The sequence below is a fragment of the Typopeltis vanoorti genome, chromosome 15, assembly GCF_054136105.1.
Source record: "Typopeltis vanoorti isolate ZY-2024b chromosome 15, IOZ_Tvanoo_1.0, whole genome shotgun sequence".
Lineage (NCBI taxonomy): Eukaryota > Metazoa > Arthropoda > Arachnida > Uropygi > Thelyphonidae > Typopeltis > Typopeltis vanoorti.
This window is the reverse complement of record NC_143563.1, coordinates 116,156,757-116,178,644: the sequence shown is the minus strand read 5'-3', so window position 1 is coordinate 116,178,644 and position 21,888 is coordinate 116,156,757. Positions and strand designations below refer to the sequence as shown.

General features: G+C 36.9%; 2 protein-coding genes across 4 annotated transcripts in view; one reads left to right on the top strand and one right to left on the bottom strand.

Moving 5' to 3' along the window:
- Positions 1-21,888, bottom strand: part of LOC150099094 (chitin synthase chs-2-like) — a 162,347-nt gene that overhangs the window by 17,313 nt on the left and 123,146 nt on the right. Inside the window, exons 8-9 of the mRNA XM_090405809.1 lie at positions 19,664-20,327; positions 2,946-3,683 (exon numbers count right to left, since the gene is read on the bottom strand). Coding sequence (XP_090261935.1) covers positions 2,946-3,683; positions 19,664-20,327 — 1,402 coding nt within the window. The remainder of the gene's footprint in view (positions 1-2,945; positions 3,684-19,663; positions 20,328-21,888) is intronic.
- gwl (serine/threonine-protein kinase greatwall) overlaps positions 1-21,888 on the top strand; it is a 524,263-nt gene that overhangs the window by 399,018 nt on the left and 103,357 nt on the right. The window lies entirely within an intron of this gene.

Sequence of the window (21,888 nt, the reverse complement as noted above, 5' to 3'; positions counted from 1 at the left end):
TGCCTGCATCACGATATTCATCCCATACGTGACGAATTCTTGCTATCAATCATTTCAAAACTTTGAGATAAAACTCGCCATTGAGACCATCAGTGAACTACATAATTCGTTCCTCCTGATCGTTTGGCCAGGAGGAACGAATTATGTGGATAATGCCCTTGGAATCGTAGAACTTGAGTAAAGAACGAGCATTTATCACCATATGCTTTTTGAAGCATTTGATGCATTTCGGTAAAATGTTTACCAAGTTTAATACAAAAGTCAATCACAGCTCTCTGTTTGAAACTCATTTTCCGACTGTTCCTCAAAACGCACTGTCACTCTTGGCACGATAACTCGGCTTCTAATGAAACAAATGTCATAAACAGTTGACACAACACTAGTGAAGGTTGCTGCTTTCAACAACAAAAAGATACAGCAGGTAGCACCACTAGTTTCTTCTAAATTCGAAAAGTTCAGTTTCTTTTTGGACAGAGGGTGTACTGAAAGAAACAGTTTTTCTTTCAACTTGAATCCATAAATCTGTGTTACCTTAGCAATAACAAAGCAGGTTCTCAAGGTGAACTTATGGTATGTTTCAGATAATCTGAGGAGAAAGGGACTGCATCTAAATTAAGATAAATAATGGATCATGGCCTTGAACATTTGCTCATCTTACATTAAACAGTAATTTAAAAGAGTGAATCTGATAAAAGTCCCAATCATCTTACAGAATCCAAAATAGATTTGGATGAAGAAGTTAAATAAGGATCAACCATTCTAAATCAAAATTCATCAAACTTATCAAGAGACAAAAATGTGACAAGCTGAAATATTATTATTATTACATGACACCTCCAGGGAGTCCAAAGACTCATCGAGGGAGGACACCTACTCTACATCTCTCTCTCTGTCTCCACCACTCCATCCACCAGCTACACCAACAGTATCTACCACTCACCACCATGACTAGTATTTCCGCAGACAATCACAAACATCCATGCCTACGGCGGGATTCAAACTCGTAGCCTTTTGGCTGGAGAGCAGATACACTAACCACTCAGCTAACCAGGGCAGCAGTATACTGTTAGATCTTGAATGGAGAGCTTTACAAGTAAATTCTTTATTCAGGATTTAACATGATGTTTACTACTAATTAAGGAGATATCTGCACATCAGCTAATAATTATGAAGTATTATTTTATGTTATGTAATAATGTGTAGTCCATGTGTGCCATATAGTGAGAGTTATTCCTGCATAACTGAAATGAGAAGCAGAGAATTATGTGTCAAAAATAGTAAGAATTGTGTAAGGGAATTGTTAAGTTATTTGTAATTCCCATTAAGCTGTCTAGTACATTACGAAATTCTGAGAAAAATTATAAGTAGTAATCCGGAATAATCGCGGATAATCTGTACGAGTCGAGCGTAGCGATGGAGGCTATACCTACACGGAAAATGATGTCAGAACGGCTACCTGGAATAATGTAGCCTAACAGATTAGGGAGAGTGTAGGATCACCCAAGGGGCATGAACGATGGGGTTTGTGGGTGAAAACCACATCGAATAGAGGGCGCCCAAAAAGGGTGAATAAAAGACGAAGCGTGCCATTTTACAGGGCTTTTTCCTTGTGGTTCCTGGATTCGAGTTTTATGAGGTTTTGTCGAGGAGTTCATGAGAGAGCGGTGGATCAACTACAGTGATGATGGACGGCAAGTTCTTTTCTTGAGAATGCTTGAAGATTTCCAAATGGAGCTGATCGTGATATGATGGCCTATGCAGAATCGAGCCTTAGCAGAATGTCCCATCGGAGATAGTTTCCTGCGGAGCAGTAGACAGCTTGCAACAGTCGGAAACGATTAAAAGAAAAGCGTAGTGCATCGCCAGGCGCAAAGACAGCCGAAGAATATATAGTAAGGTAACCCAGATCTGCATGAAATCTGAAAGGATCCGGTAATGTAAAGATTTTCATTCTATGTTGTTAAATATCGCTTAGAAGAATAAGAAATTTGTGTGCACTGTAAACTAAAGGATACTAGTAGAGAACTTTTAACTGAGAATTGATTGAATTAATTGAGACCTGTGGAACAAACAAGAATTGTTGATAGGCAGTATTTTGATTGAGAATGGCTAGGCTTGCTTAATGAAATTCAGAATTAAGATAGATATTGGTAGAGTATTAATGAACGTGTTTAATGCATGTTCTGTGAATAACTTGTGAAAGGAATTATATCCTAGTTGTATTATGCTTACACTTAATCTTATCCTTTTGTAATTGAAGGATTTAGCATACTCAGATTCATTGTGATTTAGTATGAGCCTTAACTTAGAGTAAATTTTTTATGTTTTTCCAATAAACATGTTTTGTACCTTATACCTGATTATGAACACAAACCACCACTTATGAAATAGAACCTTTTGGCGGGAAGGAATTTAGATATAATTGCTTAAGCGAGATTCGAGTCATGACTGCTAACTGAATCTGCACAACGTGAGATTAATTATTGTGTGTATCCCTTTTGAATTTTGATTTATTTCCCTGAACAAGAGTCTCCTCTGTTATAGGGTGTTGGCTGGTGCAGCATAATATAAATTTTGCCAATATCTGAAGAGGAGATAAATCTGAATTAATATTTTAAGGGCACGACAGTAGATTAGAAGGAGGGATATTTAGAGTGGAACAAGATATAATATAGGGTAAATATAGGAATAACAAATAGATATTATAATGACGCAGTGACGTTACAATACTCTATATAAATTTAGTACAGATAATGTTACAACATTTAGAAATCAAAACTCAGTGCTAATTTCAGACTGGTATGGCATATTGCATTATTGAAAAAAGTTGTGTGTTTATACTACCATAGACCATATAAAATTCCATATTAATAATGCTTATTAAACAAAATGAGTCTTGACTTATTGAATAATTTTATGACTGCTTTGGGAAATGGAATACTCACCATGTGAACCTGCTTCGCTTAATCTTCTATAGCGGTTATACAAAGCAGCATCCAATGTTTTAACTTTTGGTTTATATTTTTGATTTTCTTCCAATATACAGACTGTTCCCTTTCTTCTGTTGGTCTGCTGTGTTTTCTGACAATTTTTTTCTTCATCTGGTTTAAGTTTTTGAAGCTGCTTCACAATTTCAAGTCCATGCTTTTCAATGAAAACCTTATCATTTATATCTTCCATTTTTTTATTGAACAGTCCAATATCTGTTGAAGATAAAATATGTGATAGAGTTCCAAGTCTATGAAATAGCATACCAAAGAACTGAATAACAAGAATTAATGCAAAGAAAAGAGCAAAAACTAGTCCTATTGGTTCAAGTTTCAAGGGTTCGATAGCAATGGTAACTATATAGTTTATGGGAATATAGCTGATGTTGGCTTTCTGTCCAAGAGGCCAATTAATATGAAGTGTATCCTTTTTGGATTGCAGTAAGAGTACTATTAAAATGAATAGTGCATTCCCCATTAAAAATACAAAAATTACTTTGTTTCTTAAGTTTTTGAGTTCTTCAGCCACAATTTGTTCCTGTTCTTTATTCTTTTCAAGAGGCAACAGGTATCTGACTATGAGGTCTTTCCAGAATTGGTTTTCTCTACTGGTTAGCTGTTCCTCTTTGCAGTGTCTTAGTTCTTCTTCATTCAGCCAAGTATTATTCTTTATAGATTCTTGTTTTGACTGATCTTCTAGAATAAATAAAGCAAAATATGAGTCCAAAAATTTCCTCAGAATTTAACTTAATATAGCAGTGCTCATGGCACCATTCATATGATAACAGTGACATAAATTATCCTAACTTCATATTTTAATTTATTAAACAAATGATGAATTACAATACCATAAAACAGTGTTCATCTTTATTCTGATAAATTTTTGTGATAAAGAAGATATTGTATTGGATCTATAATCTATATTCTGTTTAATAAGTAAAGCTCAAATGTTGATACACTTAATGCTGATGAAATTGGCAAGCGCTAAAGACTTGAATAAATTGTATTTAATGGATAAAATTTAAAAATCAGTTCTATCTGTATTTAACAACTACAAGAAAAACACAAACAAATAGCTATGATATTTAAATTTCCATCAATGTCATGGTGGGGAGACACTTCTATTACTGTAGACTTTCACATATTTTAAAAATATTCTTCACTTTCTCATAATCATAATTAGTACCCGATAAATCATTTACAGCAGTATTATCAGATTGTTCTAAAGAATCAGAGGAAACTCTAATTTCTTAAGTGCTGTAGCTAATTCTAACAGTGATTTTTTTTTTTTAATTAATGAATAAATAAAAAAGGCTACAATGAAAGATACGTAATTTTTTTTTTTTTTTTGCTGGTAACAAAATTATTATTATTATTTGACACCTCCAGGGAGTCCAAAGACCCATCGAGGGAGGGCACCTGCTTTACAACTCTGTCTCAACCACTCAATCTACTAACTACTGCCAACCACCGCCACTAGTATTTCCACAGACAACACAAACATCCATGCCCATGGCGGGATTTGAACCTGCAGCCTTTTGGCTGGAGAGCAGATATGCTAACCACATGGCCAGCTTGGCTGGCCATGTGGTTAGCGTATAAATGCTCAAGAATTTCTTGGTACACTTTGGAATTGACTCTTTTGCACATAAAACACAGCCTACCTGCCCCTCTGCTGTCATACAACCCTATACCATGCCAGAGGTTGCAAATTTCACTGAACGTTTCATGCATTCTTTACTAAATGCTTCTTGCTTATGATGCCAAATACATATCTCTTGATGACCATAGGACACACAAAACATACTTTCATTGCTAAAAAGTACCTTTTTCCAGACCTCTTGTGACTCCCACAACAGTCTTTGCTTACACCATCACACTCCAGCTGCCTTTTGCTTGGAAGTCATAAGCAGATTCATCTTAGACACATGTAATTTAAAACCCAATTTGTGAAGTCTTCTCAACATCATAGATTTAGACACATACGTTCAAATGTATATGTCCTAGTTCTTTCCTTCTCCTGCGAAAATACCTTACACTTCGGAACCAGTTTTTCTTCATGATATTCAATCTCCTCTCATCTCTTGATGTAGTTATTACCTTTTGACAGCTATTGCAGCAATTATTTTGAAAACTCCAGTTATTAGAATACTGTCTCAATACTATCCTCAGGCTTGCTTGAGAGCATTTCAATACCTTAGCTATATACTGTTGAGTTTGTGTAGAGACACCATACAAAACTTCTTAGCTTTCGATGTGTCACTGGTTCAACCCATGTTTAGCAAATGATTAAATAAAATCCACATGCAAACGATTCCTCACACATGTGAGTCAGTCCCACAGTTACTGAAGTATATGCCATTTCTATGCTCTCCTCAAAAGCAATCAGAAAAATTTGGAATATTCTAATATTTTGAACCATGTTAAAAATTATTCTAATTTCGTGAATGTTTTCAAATAATAGTGTTCTTATAATTTAGATTACATTTTTATGTGTTTACATGGTTATGGAATCTACAAAGTAAATAGATTTAGATGATGCTAATTCATATTTGATAATAATTATTTTCTATGCATTAAATCATAATTGCAAATCATTAACATTTTCTTTGATTATTCTAATTTTTTTTTTTTTTATTCAGAAGTGTATTTCTGTCTTGTAGCCACCTTTATTGTAATGGAAATATCTTGCCCTCTTTCCGCTCCCTTGGAACCTTGCCAGAGCTGATGCCCTAAACATCATGTCCATCACAACTATTAGACATTCACACAGTATCTATCATACTTTGCCTTGAACTCATTTACTGTCCTAGCACCCTCAACAGACTCTGGTAGCTTATTCCATTCATTCACCACTCTAAAAGTAAAAAACCCAGCTCTAACACCCTTACTAACCACACTCTTGCCCAGCTTCCATGGATGTCCCCTAATCCTCCCACCTGTTCTTGAAAATATCCTCTGAATTAATCCTATAGAAACACTTCACCAATTTGAATGTCTCAATCATATCTCCCCTTTTCTGCCTATCAACCAATTTCTGCAACCCACAAATCTTCAACCTGTTTTCATAAGGTTCATTCCATAGACCTGCTATCATCTTGGTCACTCGTCTCTGGATCCTCTCAACCTCCTCCCCATCAAGAAGAAACCTAGGTGACCGAATCTGGGCACAGTAACCAAGATGGGGTCTTATCAAGGTTCGATACAGAGGAACAATAACTTGCTTATCTCTGTTCGTCAAAGTATTCTTCAGCATCCAAGTGATTTGATGAGCTGATTTAGCCACTTTTGCGATGTTCCACCTAAACTTCAACTCCCTATCCACCTACACTCCCAAGTCGCTGGCCTTATCAATCTCCCAGTGTACAGTTCCACCAATGTGATATACTGCTACTAATCTTTTCACCCCAAAATGCATAACCTTACATTTTGCCACATTAAATTGACATCCATTCTCCTTAGCCCAGACCTCCAATCTATCCAAATCATCCTGCAAAATTTTGACATCTTCTGCATTCACTATTGCCCTACCTAACTTTACATCATCAGCGAACAAATGATCCGTTCCTCTCAGTTGCTTCCCTATATCATTAATGAACAAATTAAACAACAGTGGTCCAAGAACAGAACCTTGCGGCACACCACTTGTCACAGGCCGTCTTTTGGACTCTACTCTTGAGTAAACTACTCTCTGGTATCTCTCCATCAACCACCCTCCTATCCATCTCACCAACCCTATATCCATTCCCATATGTTGCATTTTACAGAGTAGCATTCACAGAACCATGCTGTCCCCCATACAGTATCTCATTTTCATCAATCCGTTCCTGTATTTTTCCCTTGACAATGACTCCTGATATGCTGATCGGTCGGTAATTTGCAACAGTAGTCTTGGATCCTCCTTTATGCAGTGGAACTATTTTCCCTTCTTTCCACCACTTCCAGACTAAACCAGACCCGAGACTCAGATTAAACAATATGGTCAAGGGCACTAACAATTCTTTAGGCGCTTCACGTAAAACCCGTGCTGGTATACCATCCAATCCCACAGATGTATTCACATTAAGGTTCTGTAATAGACTATTCACCTCCACTTCATTCACCACAATTCCCATATAAACTCATGGTTCCTTCCTTCCTTCAATGTCACCACCTGGATGATATACTCTGGCAAAGTGCTCACTCAGTAATTCCACTATATCGACTGATTCAGTGACCTCCCTACCATCGGCATTCCTTAAAATCATTTTGCCGTGTACAGTTTTTTCTTGCTTGCAGCATATTGAAAGAACTGTTTGGAATTCTCTTTAGCTTGTATAGCTAGTTTCCTTTCATAATCCGCTTTTGCTTTTCTTACAACACTCGTTACCCTTCTGGCCTGTGCTTTATATCGTTCATGTGCCCGCAGGTCACCTTTCTCCTTAAATTCCTTCCACAGTTGTTGTTTCTTTTTTTTGCAACTCAGGTTTAATGGTGTTATTCATCCATTTAACCCCTACTTGATTTATTATTTGGACTCTAGGTATACAGTCAGCCATAACCTCCTGCAAATGCAGCTTGACCACGGCACTGAACTAAGCAATCTCCTAAGCTTGTCATACTTGCCAGCATGGTAATTCCACATGTACCCTGTCTTAATCAAAAATTTCACACATCTAGCCACCTCCCAGGTCAAGACCCTATGATTACTCTCACCAATACGTGGCAACATGGTCATATTCATTACAGTCAAATTTAGGTTAAGCACTCCCGAAACCCTAGTATTTTCCATTACATGCTATCTCAGATAGTTATCCCTTAGTAACTAAATAAAATCCAGTTCCTTCCAATCAGTGTTACCATAGTTGAAATCCCCCATAATAATTACCCTCCTTCCACTCATTTCATCAATTTGTCTATGCATACTATCTCCACCATCTGGTCTATAGCAGCACCCAACTGTACATTTTGTTCCGTTAGTCTCAATCTCATACCAAATAGCCTCAAATGAGCTCTTTTCACTATCCTGCAATACAACTTCTATTCTCCTTGGCTGCAGTTCATCAGCTATCATCAATAACACTCCTCCCCCCCCCCCCATTTTATTCTCTCTGTCCCTCCTGAACACACTATACCCTACACATTCTATCCCACTAACTATATCATCTTCTGTCAGCCATGTTTCACTAATGCCAATAACCTGTGGCCAAGGCCAAAAATTCTTCCTTCTTGTTCCTAATACTCCTGGCATTAGTATACATGAAATGCAGAGGTCTATTTGTCCCACCCCTATGTTGATGCATTATACTATCCTAACTATCCTATTCTTATATATTATAATCAGAATAGGATATAACTATCCTATTCTGATTTCTTGTCCTTCGTACTGGCTCGGGCACATTATATACATTCTTGCACTCAACTGCCTCACTGATGTTCTGTACATCCACTTCCTCCCCTCCTTAATAGTTCTAGTTTTCACATCCACTCTTACTTCACTCAGCAACACTTTTTCCAGTCTTAGCACACCAAATCCATTCAAATGTAAGCCATCCATCTTGTAGAAATCCTTTCGCCCATCAAACTCCCTCCAATATATGCAAGTACACTTGAGAAACAGCTGAGAAGGATTGTGGAAGAGAAGCATGATGAAGAACAAGCTGGATTCCGGCCAAATAGAGGCTATCAGGATCAGATTTTCACTTTACAACAGATTGTTGAGAAATCATGGGAATATAACAAACATCTGCACTTGAGTTTTGTAGATCTGGAAAAGGCATGTGCCAAGAGAGAAGCTAATCAAAACACTACAGTTATATGGTGTCAATACTTAGTCTTTATTTGAGTTGCAAGTCAGCAGTTAGAATTGAAGGAAGTACAGGAAGATGGTTTAATGTTAAATCTGGTGTCAGACAAGGATGTACATTATTAAACCTGATGTCAAAATTGGAGATGTTAATCTCAGCTAAATAAATCCACTACAAGTCTGCAAGATTCCCTGACTAAACTGAATAACTGTTGTAATAGATATGGTATGAAGGTCAGCATTAAAAAGACAAAGACAATGAAAATATTCAACTGCTTGTGAATAGAGAACCTATTCACAAGAAGAGCATTTCGGCTACTTAGGCGCGATTTTTAGTGAAGATTATAAATTAAATATGGAAATAGACAACAGAATCAACAAAGCTGGTATGGTAGGAAGTCAACTGAATAAATTTATATGGAATAAGAGAGAAATTAGCCAAAACACTACATTATCTATATACAATAAGTGTTCAAACCAGTTTTAACTTATGAATCTGAGAGCTGGGTCAAAAGCAAAACACTTGACCAGAGACCACAGATATGTGAGTCCTGAGAAAGATTAGAGGTGTGAACAGATGGCATCAATGGCAATATCATATTGAAAATGAGGATATTAGGAAAGAACCTGACATTGTCAGCATCCAGGAATGTGTTTTACCAGAGCTAATCTTAGGTGGTATGGTCACTTAAACAGAATGGGAGAGGAAAGATTAGCAAAACAAGTGTTCTGTGCCAGGTTGGCAGGAAAAAGACCCAGAGGAAGACCAAGATATAGGTGGATTGATACAGTAAAAAGTGCCTTATAAGACAGAAATATAAGATCTGATAATATTGGAGTCTTGACAGGTCACAGATTGATTTAAAGGAAAATTGTTGATAGGAAGTTAGTAATTTCATCTAGTACTATCATATCCTTGTAGACAGGCTTATACGTTGGTTATGCATTATTAAAACACTTAAAGAATAGAACAACGTAGTTAAGAATATAAATTAAATTTTAATAAATATTTTCCGATATTTCGGCAACGTTACATTGCCATTTTCTAAAGGAACTTACAAAAAAGTTACGTGCACGTAGGCACTACAACACAGAAACTGGGAATGAAGAGATGAAGCTATTGTTCTCCTAACAGTCCTGATGGTGCCCTCTAGCGGGCTAAGTAGGTGTTCGCCATTGTTCCCAATAAAATACCTAGTGTAATTTTATTGGGATATTATGATCCAGATCGACCGCGGAATCCGCCACCTTCCACATCAAGTCGCCAACAGTGTAAGACTGGATGTAGCCTGTGTCCTTTCCAAAGCAAGACCACCAAAAACCAACATATCAAACAAGGAAATGAAGGATAATAAAGAATTAGTTATCACCAAAGCGGATAAGGGAAATGCAACTGTATTACTTAACCAAAAGGACTACACAGGTAAGCTGAATGCTCTTCTATTAGATCGGGCCACTTACCTCCCTATCAATTACAATCCCACCAACTCTCAAATTAGAAAACTTCACAGGCTCCTTAAGAGAGTCACTTCTTGGCCTGTAGAAGTTACCAACAGATTAAAGCCGTTTAACTCTATACCTCCCCGTATTTATGGACTCCCAAAAATACACAAAGAAAATGTGCCATTATGTCCCATAGTGGATGGCATTGATTCCCCCACATACAAATTAGCTAAACATTTGGCCAAAGAGCTCACACACTATACTGGCAACACACCATCACACATAAAAAAGCCAGCATAGAAAACCTTACACTCCAACATACTAACATAATGATCAGCTTTGATGTGTCCTCTTTATTTACAAATGTCCCACTCAAGGAAACTTTAGAGCTAATCCAAACTAAATTTTCTCCCGATATCTCAGCCTTATTTCAGTTCACAATGGACTCAGGCTATTTCGTTTGGCAGGGAAAATTCTACAAACAAATAGAGGGGACAGCCATGGGTTCACCACTCTCCCCACCCTTGGCCAATTTCTTTATGGAGACCTTTGAAGCAAAAGCCTTAGCCTCTGCCCCACAAAAACCAACCATATGGCTTCGCTACGTTGATGATGTGTTCGCTATTTGGCCACATGGCTCTGAAACACTTCTCTCCTTCTTAACACACTTAAACAACCAACACCCCAGAATCAAATTCACTCTGGAAAAAGAGGAAAACAACAGCCAAGTGTCCCTTTCCTAGACACACTAGTCACCCGCCAGCCTAATGGATCCTTGGTTTTCTCAGTTTACAGAAAACCCACCCATACAGGCAGATACATTCACCAACAATCCCACTACCCCCCTCACAACAATATGGAGTAGTGAAAACACTATACAACAGGGCTAAACTAATCTGTTCAAACGACTTGGCCCTAAACACTGAACTAAATCACATCCTCAACACTTTCTCAGCCAATGGCTACCCCCCCCCAAAAAAAAATCCAAAAAATATTAGAACCTACAAACCACAGATCCCCTTCCCCCCCCCAACAAGGATTACTCTAAATCCATCACCATTCCCTACATCCGAGGCACCTCGGAAAAGATTACCAAAATCTTAAAAAAACATGACCTGACCTCCTGTTACAAACCTTACAGAAAATTGGCATCCCTTATCCGCTCCACTAAAGACCAACCACTTCCCCTAGACCTACCTGGTGTTTACCAGGTCCCTTGCAGTTGTAAACTGTCTTACTTTGGCCAAACAGGCAGGACAGCGAATATCAGAATTTTGGAACACAAGGACTACATCCGTTTTCACAAATACAGTCATTCTGGGCTTGCGGACCATGCTCTGGATACACGCCACAGAATACGGTGGAAGAAAGCTACAGTGATACACCATAGCAAATACAAATTTGAAAGACTCTTTATGGAATCAGCCTCAGCCCTAAGAAATTCTCCAAACCTCAACAAATTTGGGTGTATGCAGATGTAGGCCTCCCAAATTTGGGAGGCCTACATCTGCAGATCCTCAGCCCAACGGCCAAGAACACCTACTTAGCCCGCTAGAGGGCACCATCAGGACTGTTAGGAGAACAATAGCTTCATCTCTTCATTCCCAGTTTCTGTGTTGTAGTGCCTACGTGCACATAACTTTTTTGTAAGTTCCTTTAGAAAATGGCAATGTGATGTTGCCGAAATATCGGAAAATATTTATTAAAGTTTAATTTAATTAATTTAATTTATATTCTTAACTACGTTGTTCTATTTCTTAAGTGTTTTAATAAAACTATCATATCCTGTACACCCCTTGAGGGTATGCATACCAGAAATTTGATGATGATGTACTTATCTTTTACAAAGCCATCCTGCCCACTTTAGAGTATCTTAGTCCAATCTACCCAGTACTTTAACCACCACTCCTGAGGTACTAATTGGTAGCTTCTGTCTTGGAACTGTCTTACCCTCTTTCCACTCCCTTGAAACCTTGCCAGATCTGAGACTCAGATAAAACGATTGCATCAGAGGTATTGCCAGTTTTCTTGCATATTTGCACAGTATATAAACCATTCAATACTACTGCTGTATTCACATTCATACTTTTCAATATGATATCTTAAGTTCATCTATGTCAGTTCTTGCATTAGTCTCTGACACAGCGACAATTTCAAAATCTTCATCTGGATGATATACTCTGCAAAATTATTTCCTTTGCTACTATCAGCATTGATTAAGGTTATCTTTCCTGTTAGTTGCTATATAGCAGAAAAACTTCCTTCAATTTCTCCTGACTATTTAACAAGTTCACAAAATAATAAATTTCTAAATTTTAATTCAGTTCATCTTTTTTATGTGTGGGATATCTGAATTTTAATGCCAGTATCCTATGCATCCAGTTTGTTTGTTTTTTTCAGTGTTTTATCTGGAAACATGTTTTATATACACCTCTAATAATTGAATTCCCACATAACACTACATTATTATCCTTAGTATCAAAGGATACTGAGAATAATCTGTAATGTTATGATACTTTCTTCATATTAATAACTTCCTCCTCCTTATTCACATCACTCAAAAGTCCAACTCTTCTTTAGACATTTAATCTTGTGCTTTGAGTTCACCCTTTTCCAAATGCCATCGTTATTAGCATTTTATCCATTACTGACTTGTTCATGATACTACTTCTGTTTTCCTTTTTTTTAGAACATTCTAGCTTATCATCACATTTCTATTACATTTTCTGATGCATATATATTAACATTTTTTGCAGCATATCCACTCTAAAAAACTAAATGTTCGAGCTGAAGCTTTCCATGCCACTGATATGTGTGCTTCCTTAATGATGCCATTTTCAGAATATCTAACATCAAAAGGAAAAAAAAAAAAACACTGAAGAAATTTACTAAAATAAAAAGCCAAAAGGCTTCATTTCAGCAATGCAAAATTATATAAATCAAGTGGATATTAAATTCAACATTATTTCAAAGCCAAATGTAGAAACTATGAAAGTTTCGTAAACAAGTTGACCAGAGAGCTTATGAGAATACACTTGCTGGCAGTCCCGTAAGCTCTCTGGTCAACTTGTTTACGAAACTTTCATAGTTTCTACATTTGGCTTTGAAATAATGTTGGATTTAATATTCACTTGATTTATATACCACTCAAGAAAAAATTCTCTGAAAGAAAATGAAGCACTATACCATTTAAAACACTCAATATAATATAAAAAAAAAAAAAATCAGCTAACGCCTTTTTATTCCCCGTATACGGGGAGTAGGCGAGGCCATTTAGCCCTATCTAACTTTTGGAGACTGAGTGGGCAGTTCAATCTCCACTGGTACCAATCAGAGATAGATGGCCCAAGGCTATCACTAATTAAGCGGTACTCAGTGAAGAGAGACGGCTCAAATGTGCCGCCATCTCGTGGTCCCTAACCCTAACACAATATATTTAATGTCTGAAATAATGTGGGTTCTATGGTCGATTTTCTTGAGTTTACAGGACGAAAAACCCAAGTTTCCGGGAGGAAAAACCTGCTTGCCCGTGCCAGAGATCAACTAACTCGGGAACCGGTTGAAAAAAGGCTTAGAAAAATTTCCTCTAGTCGCCGACTAGACTCGAAACCAAGTCTTCCTTCGTGCGGCCAAGCGCTGTGGTTGGCAAACGCCACATCCACTGAGCTACACAGGCTACTTCAATATAATATAGGAAGCTTATTTTGTTTAGGAGCACTCGTTTAGTTTTGAACTTCCTGGCTTAGACCTGTGATTAAAACATTTTGAAAAACATACCTTGAAATTATATTTAGTGTGGAACTACAATACTTAAGTATGCACCTGATAATTTTGACTGAGGCAGTGTATAGAGAATTATTGTGAAAGAAAGCATTTCTGCGATGATTAGTTTTAATGATCACAAAAGAATAAGTTAAATTAATTAAAAACAAACTGTAAAAGACTGAAGTATAAAGATTAATAATATGTGGAGAAGTAATTTAAAACCAAAGAAAAAGATATATAAATAAAATGATATCACATAATTACAGTATGATCATTTTCGGCATGGCATCATCTTCATAATTACAAAGCTCACACACTCTCTCTTGAAGGAAAGAAATGAGAAATGAAGAGTGGAAAAGGTGGTGGAGGTCACTTAAATGGACACATCAAATTGCTAGTCATTTTTATTGGCTAAAACTTGGAGTTAATTTTAATATTATGGAACTTCCAATTCTCTGAAATCACATAGGGGCAATGTGACGATAAAGGCAATTCCACCGTCCTGTTAGACCGTACGACATACATAGAAAAAATGAACCAGTTAATATCTGACCATAACACCGACCAAAAGGTTAACTACAACCCCACAAAACATAACAAAAAGAAAACAACTGAATTAATCAAATCCGTCCACACATGGCCCGAAGAAACGACAAAAAAATTAATACCTCAGTATGCCCGTGCGCCCAGAATTTATGGCCTGCCAAAAATACACAAATCTGGCACACCACTTCGCCCAATTGTTGAAGGAATTGACAGCCCAAATTATCACTTAGCAAAAAAATTAGCTGCCACACTCAAGGAATTGGTAGGTCAGTCCCCTTCCTACATAAAAAATACACATTTCATCAGTAAGATCAAAAACATTACACTCACCGACCAAGATTTATTAGTCAGCTTTGACATAACTTCCCTTTTCACCAATGTCCCAATCAATAACACGATCTTGCTCCTACAGAACATATTTCCACATGACAGCACGGCCCTTTTTGCCCACGTACTCCGCTCCGGATATTTCATATGGCAAAACAATTTTTACCTTCAAAAAGAAGGTACAGCCATGGGCTCACCACTTTCTCCCCCAATAGCTAACTTTTATATGGAAGACTTTGAGCAACGGGCTCTAGAGACAGCATGTCTAAAGCCCAAAATCTGGCTCAAATACGTCGACGATATTTTTGCCATTTGGCCCCACGGCCGTGAAGCTTTAAATACATTCCTTAGCCACCTAAACAAACAACACAAACGTATCCAATTCACCATTGAAATGGAAAAAAACGACTCTCTTCCTTTCCTAGACACACTTGTCACACGTCTTCCCTCTGGCTGTCTCTCCTTCTCAGTTCACTGAAAACCTACACACACAGGCCAATACATACACAAAAATTCTTACCACCACCCAACACAAAACTTAGGTGTCATAAGCACCCTTAAACACAGAGCCCTAACTATCTGTTCAAATGAACAGGCTCTAAACCAAGAATACAGAATCATCAACCAAACATTTATCAAAAATGGGTACAATAAAAAAACTATTCACAAGATCCTCCATAAAGACACCAGTAAGAACAAAAAAGATTTCAAGAATGCTATTGCCATTCCTTATGTTAGAGGCATTTCTGAAAAAATAGACAGAACACTTCGCAAATACAACATTAAAACCACCTTTAAACCCCCAAATAAGCTAAGACACCTACTCAGTTCCTCTAAAGATCCTCTTCCACACCTAGCACACCCAGGGGTATACAAAATACACTGCACTTGTAACATACCATACATAGGGGAAACAGGGCGAACTATCCCAATCAGACAAGACGAACACAAACGACACGTTAAATACCTACACTTCGGTAAAACAGGCCTTTCTGACCATGCACTCCAAACATACCATAGAATTGACTGGAAAAATACCAAGTCCCTACACCGCACCAAAACCTGGTTTGAGAGAAAATTTAAAGAGTCTTGTGAAATGCTCAAACACAACCCAAATCTCAACAAAAATGATGGCTTCACCATTTCAAGAATGTGGAGGACCCATCTACAACCTGTATAACATCCTAAACTAGCATTAGAAAAATTCCCACTACAAGAAGACAACCTGGTGACTTGGTGAAGTGTTTAGAACATTCAATAGCAACTGAAAGAAATCATTTTGTAACTATCCAGAATATTAATACATGAGGACTCTAACAGTTTATTGTAGTTGCATTTATCTATATATATATATTTTTTTTTTTTTTTTATATATATATATATATATATATATATATATATATATATATATATGACAGAATGATCATTGACTCGGTTAACATACATAGTTTTATGAAAAAAATTGAATGACTAGAACCGAGATTTAATTAAAAAGGTTTTAATATAAACACACTACTAGTTTCGGCCTGTAACAGCCTTCTTCAGGTGACATTATAAAAGAAAAAACACTAAACATTGAGGGTTAAAAGACTATGAACAACATAGACAGTCTTTATACATAATTAGCATTAAAATGTTGTAGTTGTATTTGAAGCTGTTCTTTCATTTGTTGCATTGTTGGGAGAGTGCGTGCTTGCTGCATCACGTGGACGCCAGTACATGATTACAGCTGAATGACTATCCGGGAGGTTGTAGCTTAAGTTGTTATTTAGATGAACAGGATTGAAGATGATTTCTCTCGATTCCACAATTTTTCTCTCTATTTCGTCACTGCAACGGAAGATGTTTGTAGATTTTTCCCAGCAGACTTTGTGACTTTGGTTATCATCATTAGGATTAGCCGAGAAGAGGATATGACTTGATAATGCACTTGCTCGCTGTCTCTTGTAAGTAATGTCTCTCATGTGTTCTTCCATACGCATTTTGACAGATTTGTCTGTCTGCCTGAAATAAGGAATATCGCAGTCACATAATATTTTATATACGCCAGGGTATTTGAGTTGATGATGACAAGGTATTGGGTGGCTAATTAAGGAACGGATCTTTGGAAGTGGAGTGAACAAGGTTCTGATATTGTATTTTTTTAGAACTTTTGCTAATTTATGTGAAACAGTACTTATGTAAGGAATAGATATATTGCTTTTGAATCTATTTGTTTCTTCTGAGTGATGTCTGGGAGGATTAAGAAGGAATTTGTTAATGATTTTCTTGGAATATCCATTAACTTCGAAAGAAGTTTTCAGATGGTTTATTTCTGTAAGCAGTTCATTTGGATCATCAAGAAGACAACGGGCTCTATTCCTTTATCAAGAACACTACAGAATTTGTTACATACATCAAGGATATTACAGTTGATGAAAATGACATCATGGCTAGCTTGGACATAACTTCTTTGTTCACTAATGTCCCAACAGATGAAGTCCTAACATTACTCAAGGACAAGTTATCCAAAAAAATGTTAGCCTTGCTTACACATTGCATCAGGTCCGGTTACTTCAAATTTCAAGATAATATATACAAACAAAATCATGGACTGGCTATGGGTAATCCTTTATCTCCTCTTCTTGCAAATATTTACTTAGAAGATTTTGAAACCAAGGCTATCTCTTCCTTTATTTTAACACCTAAAGTTTGGAAACGTTATGTGGATGATGTCTTCATTGTTTGGAGCCATGGACATGAATCCCTTATGGTTTTCCTCGAACATCTCAATAGCCGACATCAAAGTATTAAGTTTACTGCTGAGCTTGAAACGGATAATTCCTTGCCTTTTCTTGATGTCAAACTGACTCGCTCTTCTGCTGGTAAACTAAAAATATCGATATATAGAAAACCCACACATACCAACAGATATCTGCACAGTCAATCCCATCATTTCCCTCCTCATAAGCTTGGAATAATTTCCACCTTGGGACATAGAGCCCGTTCTCTTCTTGATGATCCAAATGAACTGCTTACAGAAATAAACCATCTGAAAACTTCTTTCGAAGTTAATGGATATTCCAAGAAAATCATTAACAAATTCCTTCTTAATCCTCCCAGACATCACTCAGAAGAAACAAATAGATTCAAAAGCAATATATCTATTCCTTACATAAGTACTGTTTCACATAAATTAGCAAAAGCTCTAAAAAAATACAATATCAGAACCTTGTTCACTCCACTTCCAAAGATCCGTTCCTTAATTAGCCACCCAATACCTTGTCATCATCAACTCAAATACCCTGGCGTATATAAAATATTATGTGACTGCGATATTCCTTATTTCAGGCAGACAGACAAATCTGTCAAAATGCGTATGGAAGAACACATGAGAGACATTACTTACAAGAGACAGCGAGCAAGTGCATTATCAAGTCATATCCTCTTCTCGGCTAATCCTAATGATGATAACCAAAGTCACAAAGTCTGCTGGGAAAAATCTACAAACATCTTCCGTTGCAGTGACGAAATAGAGAGAAAAATTGTGGAATCGAGAGAAATCATCTTCAATCCTGTTCATCTAAATAACAACTTAAGCTACAACCTCCCGGATAGTCATTCAGCTGTAATCATGTACTGGCGTCCACGTGATGCAGCAAGCACGCACTCTCCCAACAATGCAACAAATGAAAGAACAGCTTCAAATACAACTACAACATTTTAATGCTAATTATGTATAAAGACTGTCTATGTTGTTCATAGTCTTTTAACCCTCAATGTTTAGTGTTTTTTCTTTTATAATGTCACCTGAAGAAGGCTGTTACAGGCCGAAACTAGTAGTGTGTTTATATTAAAACCTTTTTAATTAAATCTCGGTTCTAGTCATTCAATTTTTTTCATAAAACTATATATATATATTATTATTATTTTATTTTTGTTTTTCTTTTCTATCACTAGAGGTCAGGCTAGAAAAAAGATTTGTTAACTACGTAGATTTAGTTTACTGGTATAGAAAGCTTGAGCATGTAGCTTGGTTCTGCATACAGTTGTATTCTTCCGATGATTACCTCGATATAGAGGTCGAAACGTCAAGTTTTATTTTATTTGTAATTAATCTGTTCAACACGTGTGTTTTTGAGTCCCTAAATCTACAAATATGAGTGCTGATCACCGTGTAACCCTAAAAGAAAGGGACAATGGAAGTTTATAGAGTTGGTGTATAGCTATACACCAACTTCTTATAGCTATAATTTCTGAAATCCATGACATAATTTCATTATTTGGAAATACTAGGATAGTTGCTCCCTCGTTTTGGGAAGTATGATTTTTTCTGAATGTGTGGATTGCAATTTTTTCCAATAAGCAGATTTTTTTTACTATTGCTTAGGTGCTTAAGAATATTGCAGGTGCAACCATAGAGATGGTCAAGCCAGTATAGATGACAAGGGATTCTGTATACAATGTTATGGTATTCAAATACGTCTTTGCATGTATGAATTTTGGTAGGCTTCACAAGAGTAGGCAGTTTGCAACTAGGAGTAAAGACTAATTTTGTAGACCATATGCTTAATTGGTATATTAATTTGAAATTGCAGGAGCTTCCTGAAAAACTTTAGATGATATATCATTACTGAAGTTTAAAACAGCACAAGTCAAAAACACTACATTCATTCTCAACACCTAGCAAGATATTGCTGTATGCCACTACTATATCTTGCTGATGAGCTGCTAAAATATCACCTTACAATGCTTTTGAAAAATTGTAAAATGTAAGATTTCATTTTAAAATAAAATTAGTTAATAATAAAAAATTTCAGATTTATCTTACCGTCATTCAAGAGATTATCAGGGCAGTCATCACCTTCTTCATAAACAGATTCCACCGACTCCTGTAAAGGTGGCAGATTTGCCATTTGTTTAGCCAATGATCTTCTTCTGAAAGCATTTTGTGATTTCTTACTTAAATCTGTTGAGGTAATTTGCTCAGATAAGCTATTTAGTGAGTCTTGTATATTCATGAGTTGCTCTCTGTCATTAGGCTTATCATATGTGCAAAATAAACATTTGAACAAATTGCCAATTCCAAATGTTATACCTCCTTCTTGTTCCTCCTGCTTAGCACCAAGACCCAGCCATGTCATACGTCTTTTCTCTTTCTTTCCTGTTTGTTCTTTACCTGTCTCACTGTCTGAAGATGTTTTTTGAGGTGCCTCGCGTGTGCCCCAAGACACAACATTGAGATTTACAAATGAATAGATCACTAACAGGAGATACATAGAAGGAACACTAAGAAAGTACAAAAATCCATGGGCTATACACCAGAACTCTTGTGGGTGCAGTAAAGCAGCTATTATAAAACTACTGGCTAGGGCTATGAAAAATATTGCTGACGGTGCTCCAATGCCATCTTCTACTAGCTGCAAAGCAGTACCAACAAGAACAGCCATCATTAGGAGAGCATAGCCAATACTCATTATTTGGGCAAGGTAGATCTGGAAAAAATAAATAAAATAAATTAATAAATAGTTCATGCAAGAATCTTCACTCTTATACAATTTTCAAAGATTACTTCTTGTTATTTTTCTACACCGTCTTGATTATTATTATCTGAGACCTCCAGGGAGTCTAGGACTCATTGAGGGAGGCTATGATTCACCCAAATCAGCTGTCATACTTTCCCTTAAATTCATTCACACTAGATGCACTCACTACCCCTAAAGGCCAAACTATTCCACTCACTCACTGCTCTCTGAAAAAGAAAAACCTAGCTCTTACCCCTCTCTTGACATCAAATAAATTCAACTTCCATGGATGTCCCTCGTGTTCTTTCCCCACCTTCCATAACAAAAAATTTCATATGATGATATCCTATAGCAACCATTCAAAAGTTTATAGACCTCTTAACTAATAATTAAGGAATTGACAGCATACACTAGAAATATAAATTAAATAAACTTTAATATATACTTTCCGATATTTCGGCAAACCTCATGTTGCCATCTTCTTGGGAACTTAATACAAAGACACGTGCACACAAGTACTACATAACAGCAAATGAGAACCGAAGCTAGGAAGATAACGTTTTCCTAAAGTCCTGATGGTGCCCCCTGGCGGGCTATGTTGGGAGTTCTTGGCCTTTGGGCTGAAGTTCTTTTGATAAATGTTTCCCAAATTTGGGGCAGTCTCATGCATCCAAATTTGTTGATGTTTGGCATGTTCCTAAGGGCTGAGGCTGATTCCATGAATAGTCTTTCATATTTGAACTTGCTGTGGTGTATTACTGTGGCTTTCTTCCATCTTATTCTGTGGCGAGTATCCAGAGCATGGTCTGCAAGCCCAGAGTGGCTGTACTGGTGAAATCAGATGTAATCCTTGTGTTCTGAGATTCTGATATTTGCTGTCCTGCCTGTTTGGCCAAAGTAAGACAATTTACAGCTGCAAGGGACCTGGTATACACCAGGTAGGTCTAGGGGAAAGTAGTTGGTCTTTAGTGGAGTGGATAAGGGATGCCAATTTTCTGTGTGGTCTGTAACAAGTAAGACCACTTGTTACAGACTTATTACTTGGCCGAAATATCGGAAAGTATATATTAAAGTTTATTTAATTTATATTTCTAGTGTACGCTGTCAATTCCTTAATTATTAGTTATCATGTTTAACCAGCGTATAAGCCTCTCTACAAGAATTTATAGACCTCTATCATATCATTCCTCTTTCTCCTGTTAACCAGAATCTACAATCCACGTACTCTCAATTTGTCCTCATAATCTAAATCCCATAATCCAGATATAATGTTTGCAACTCTTCTTTGCATCCTTTCCACAGCTTCTTTATACCCCTTAGAACCCGGGAGACCAAACCTCCACACAATAATCCAGGTGTGGTCTTATCAAAGCCTTATAAAGAGGCAAAATGACTTCATTATCCTTACATCTCAAGATTGGCTTCAACATCTTAATTATCCTCTGCGTTGTATTTGCAACTTTTGCTGTGTGACGTTTAAACTTCAAATTCCTATCCACCAAAACACCATGATCCTTTGCCTTCACGGTTT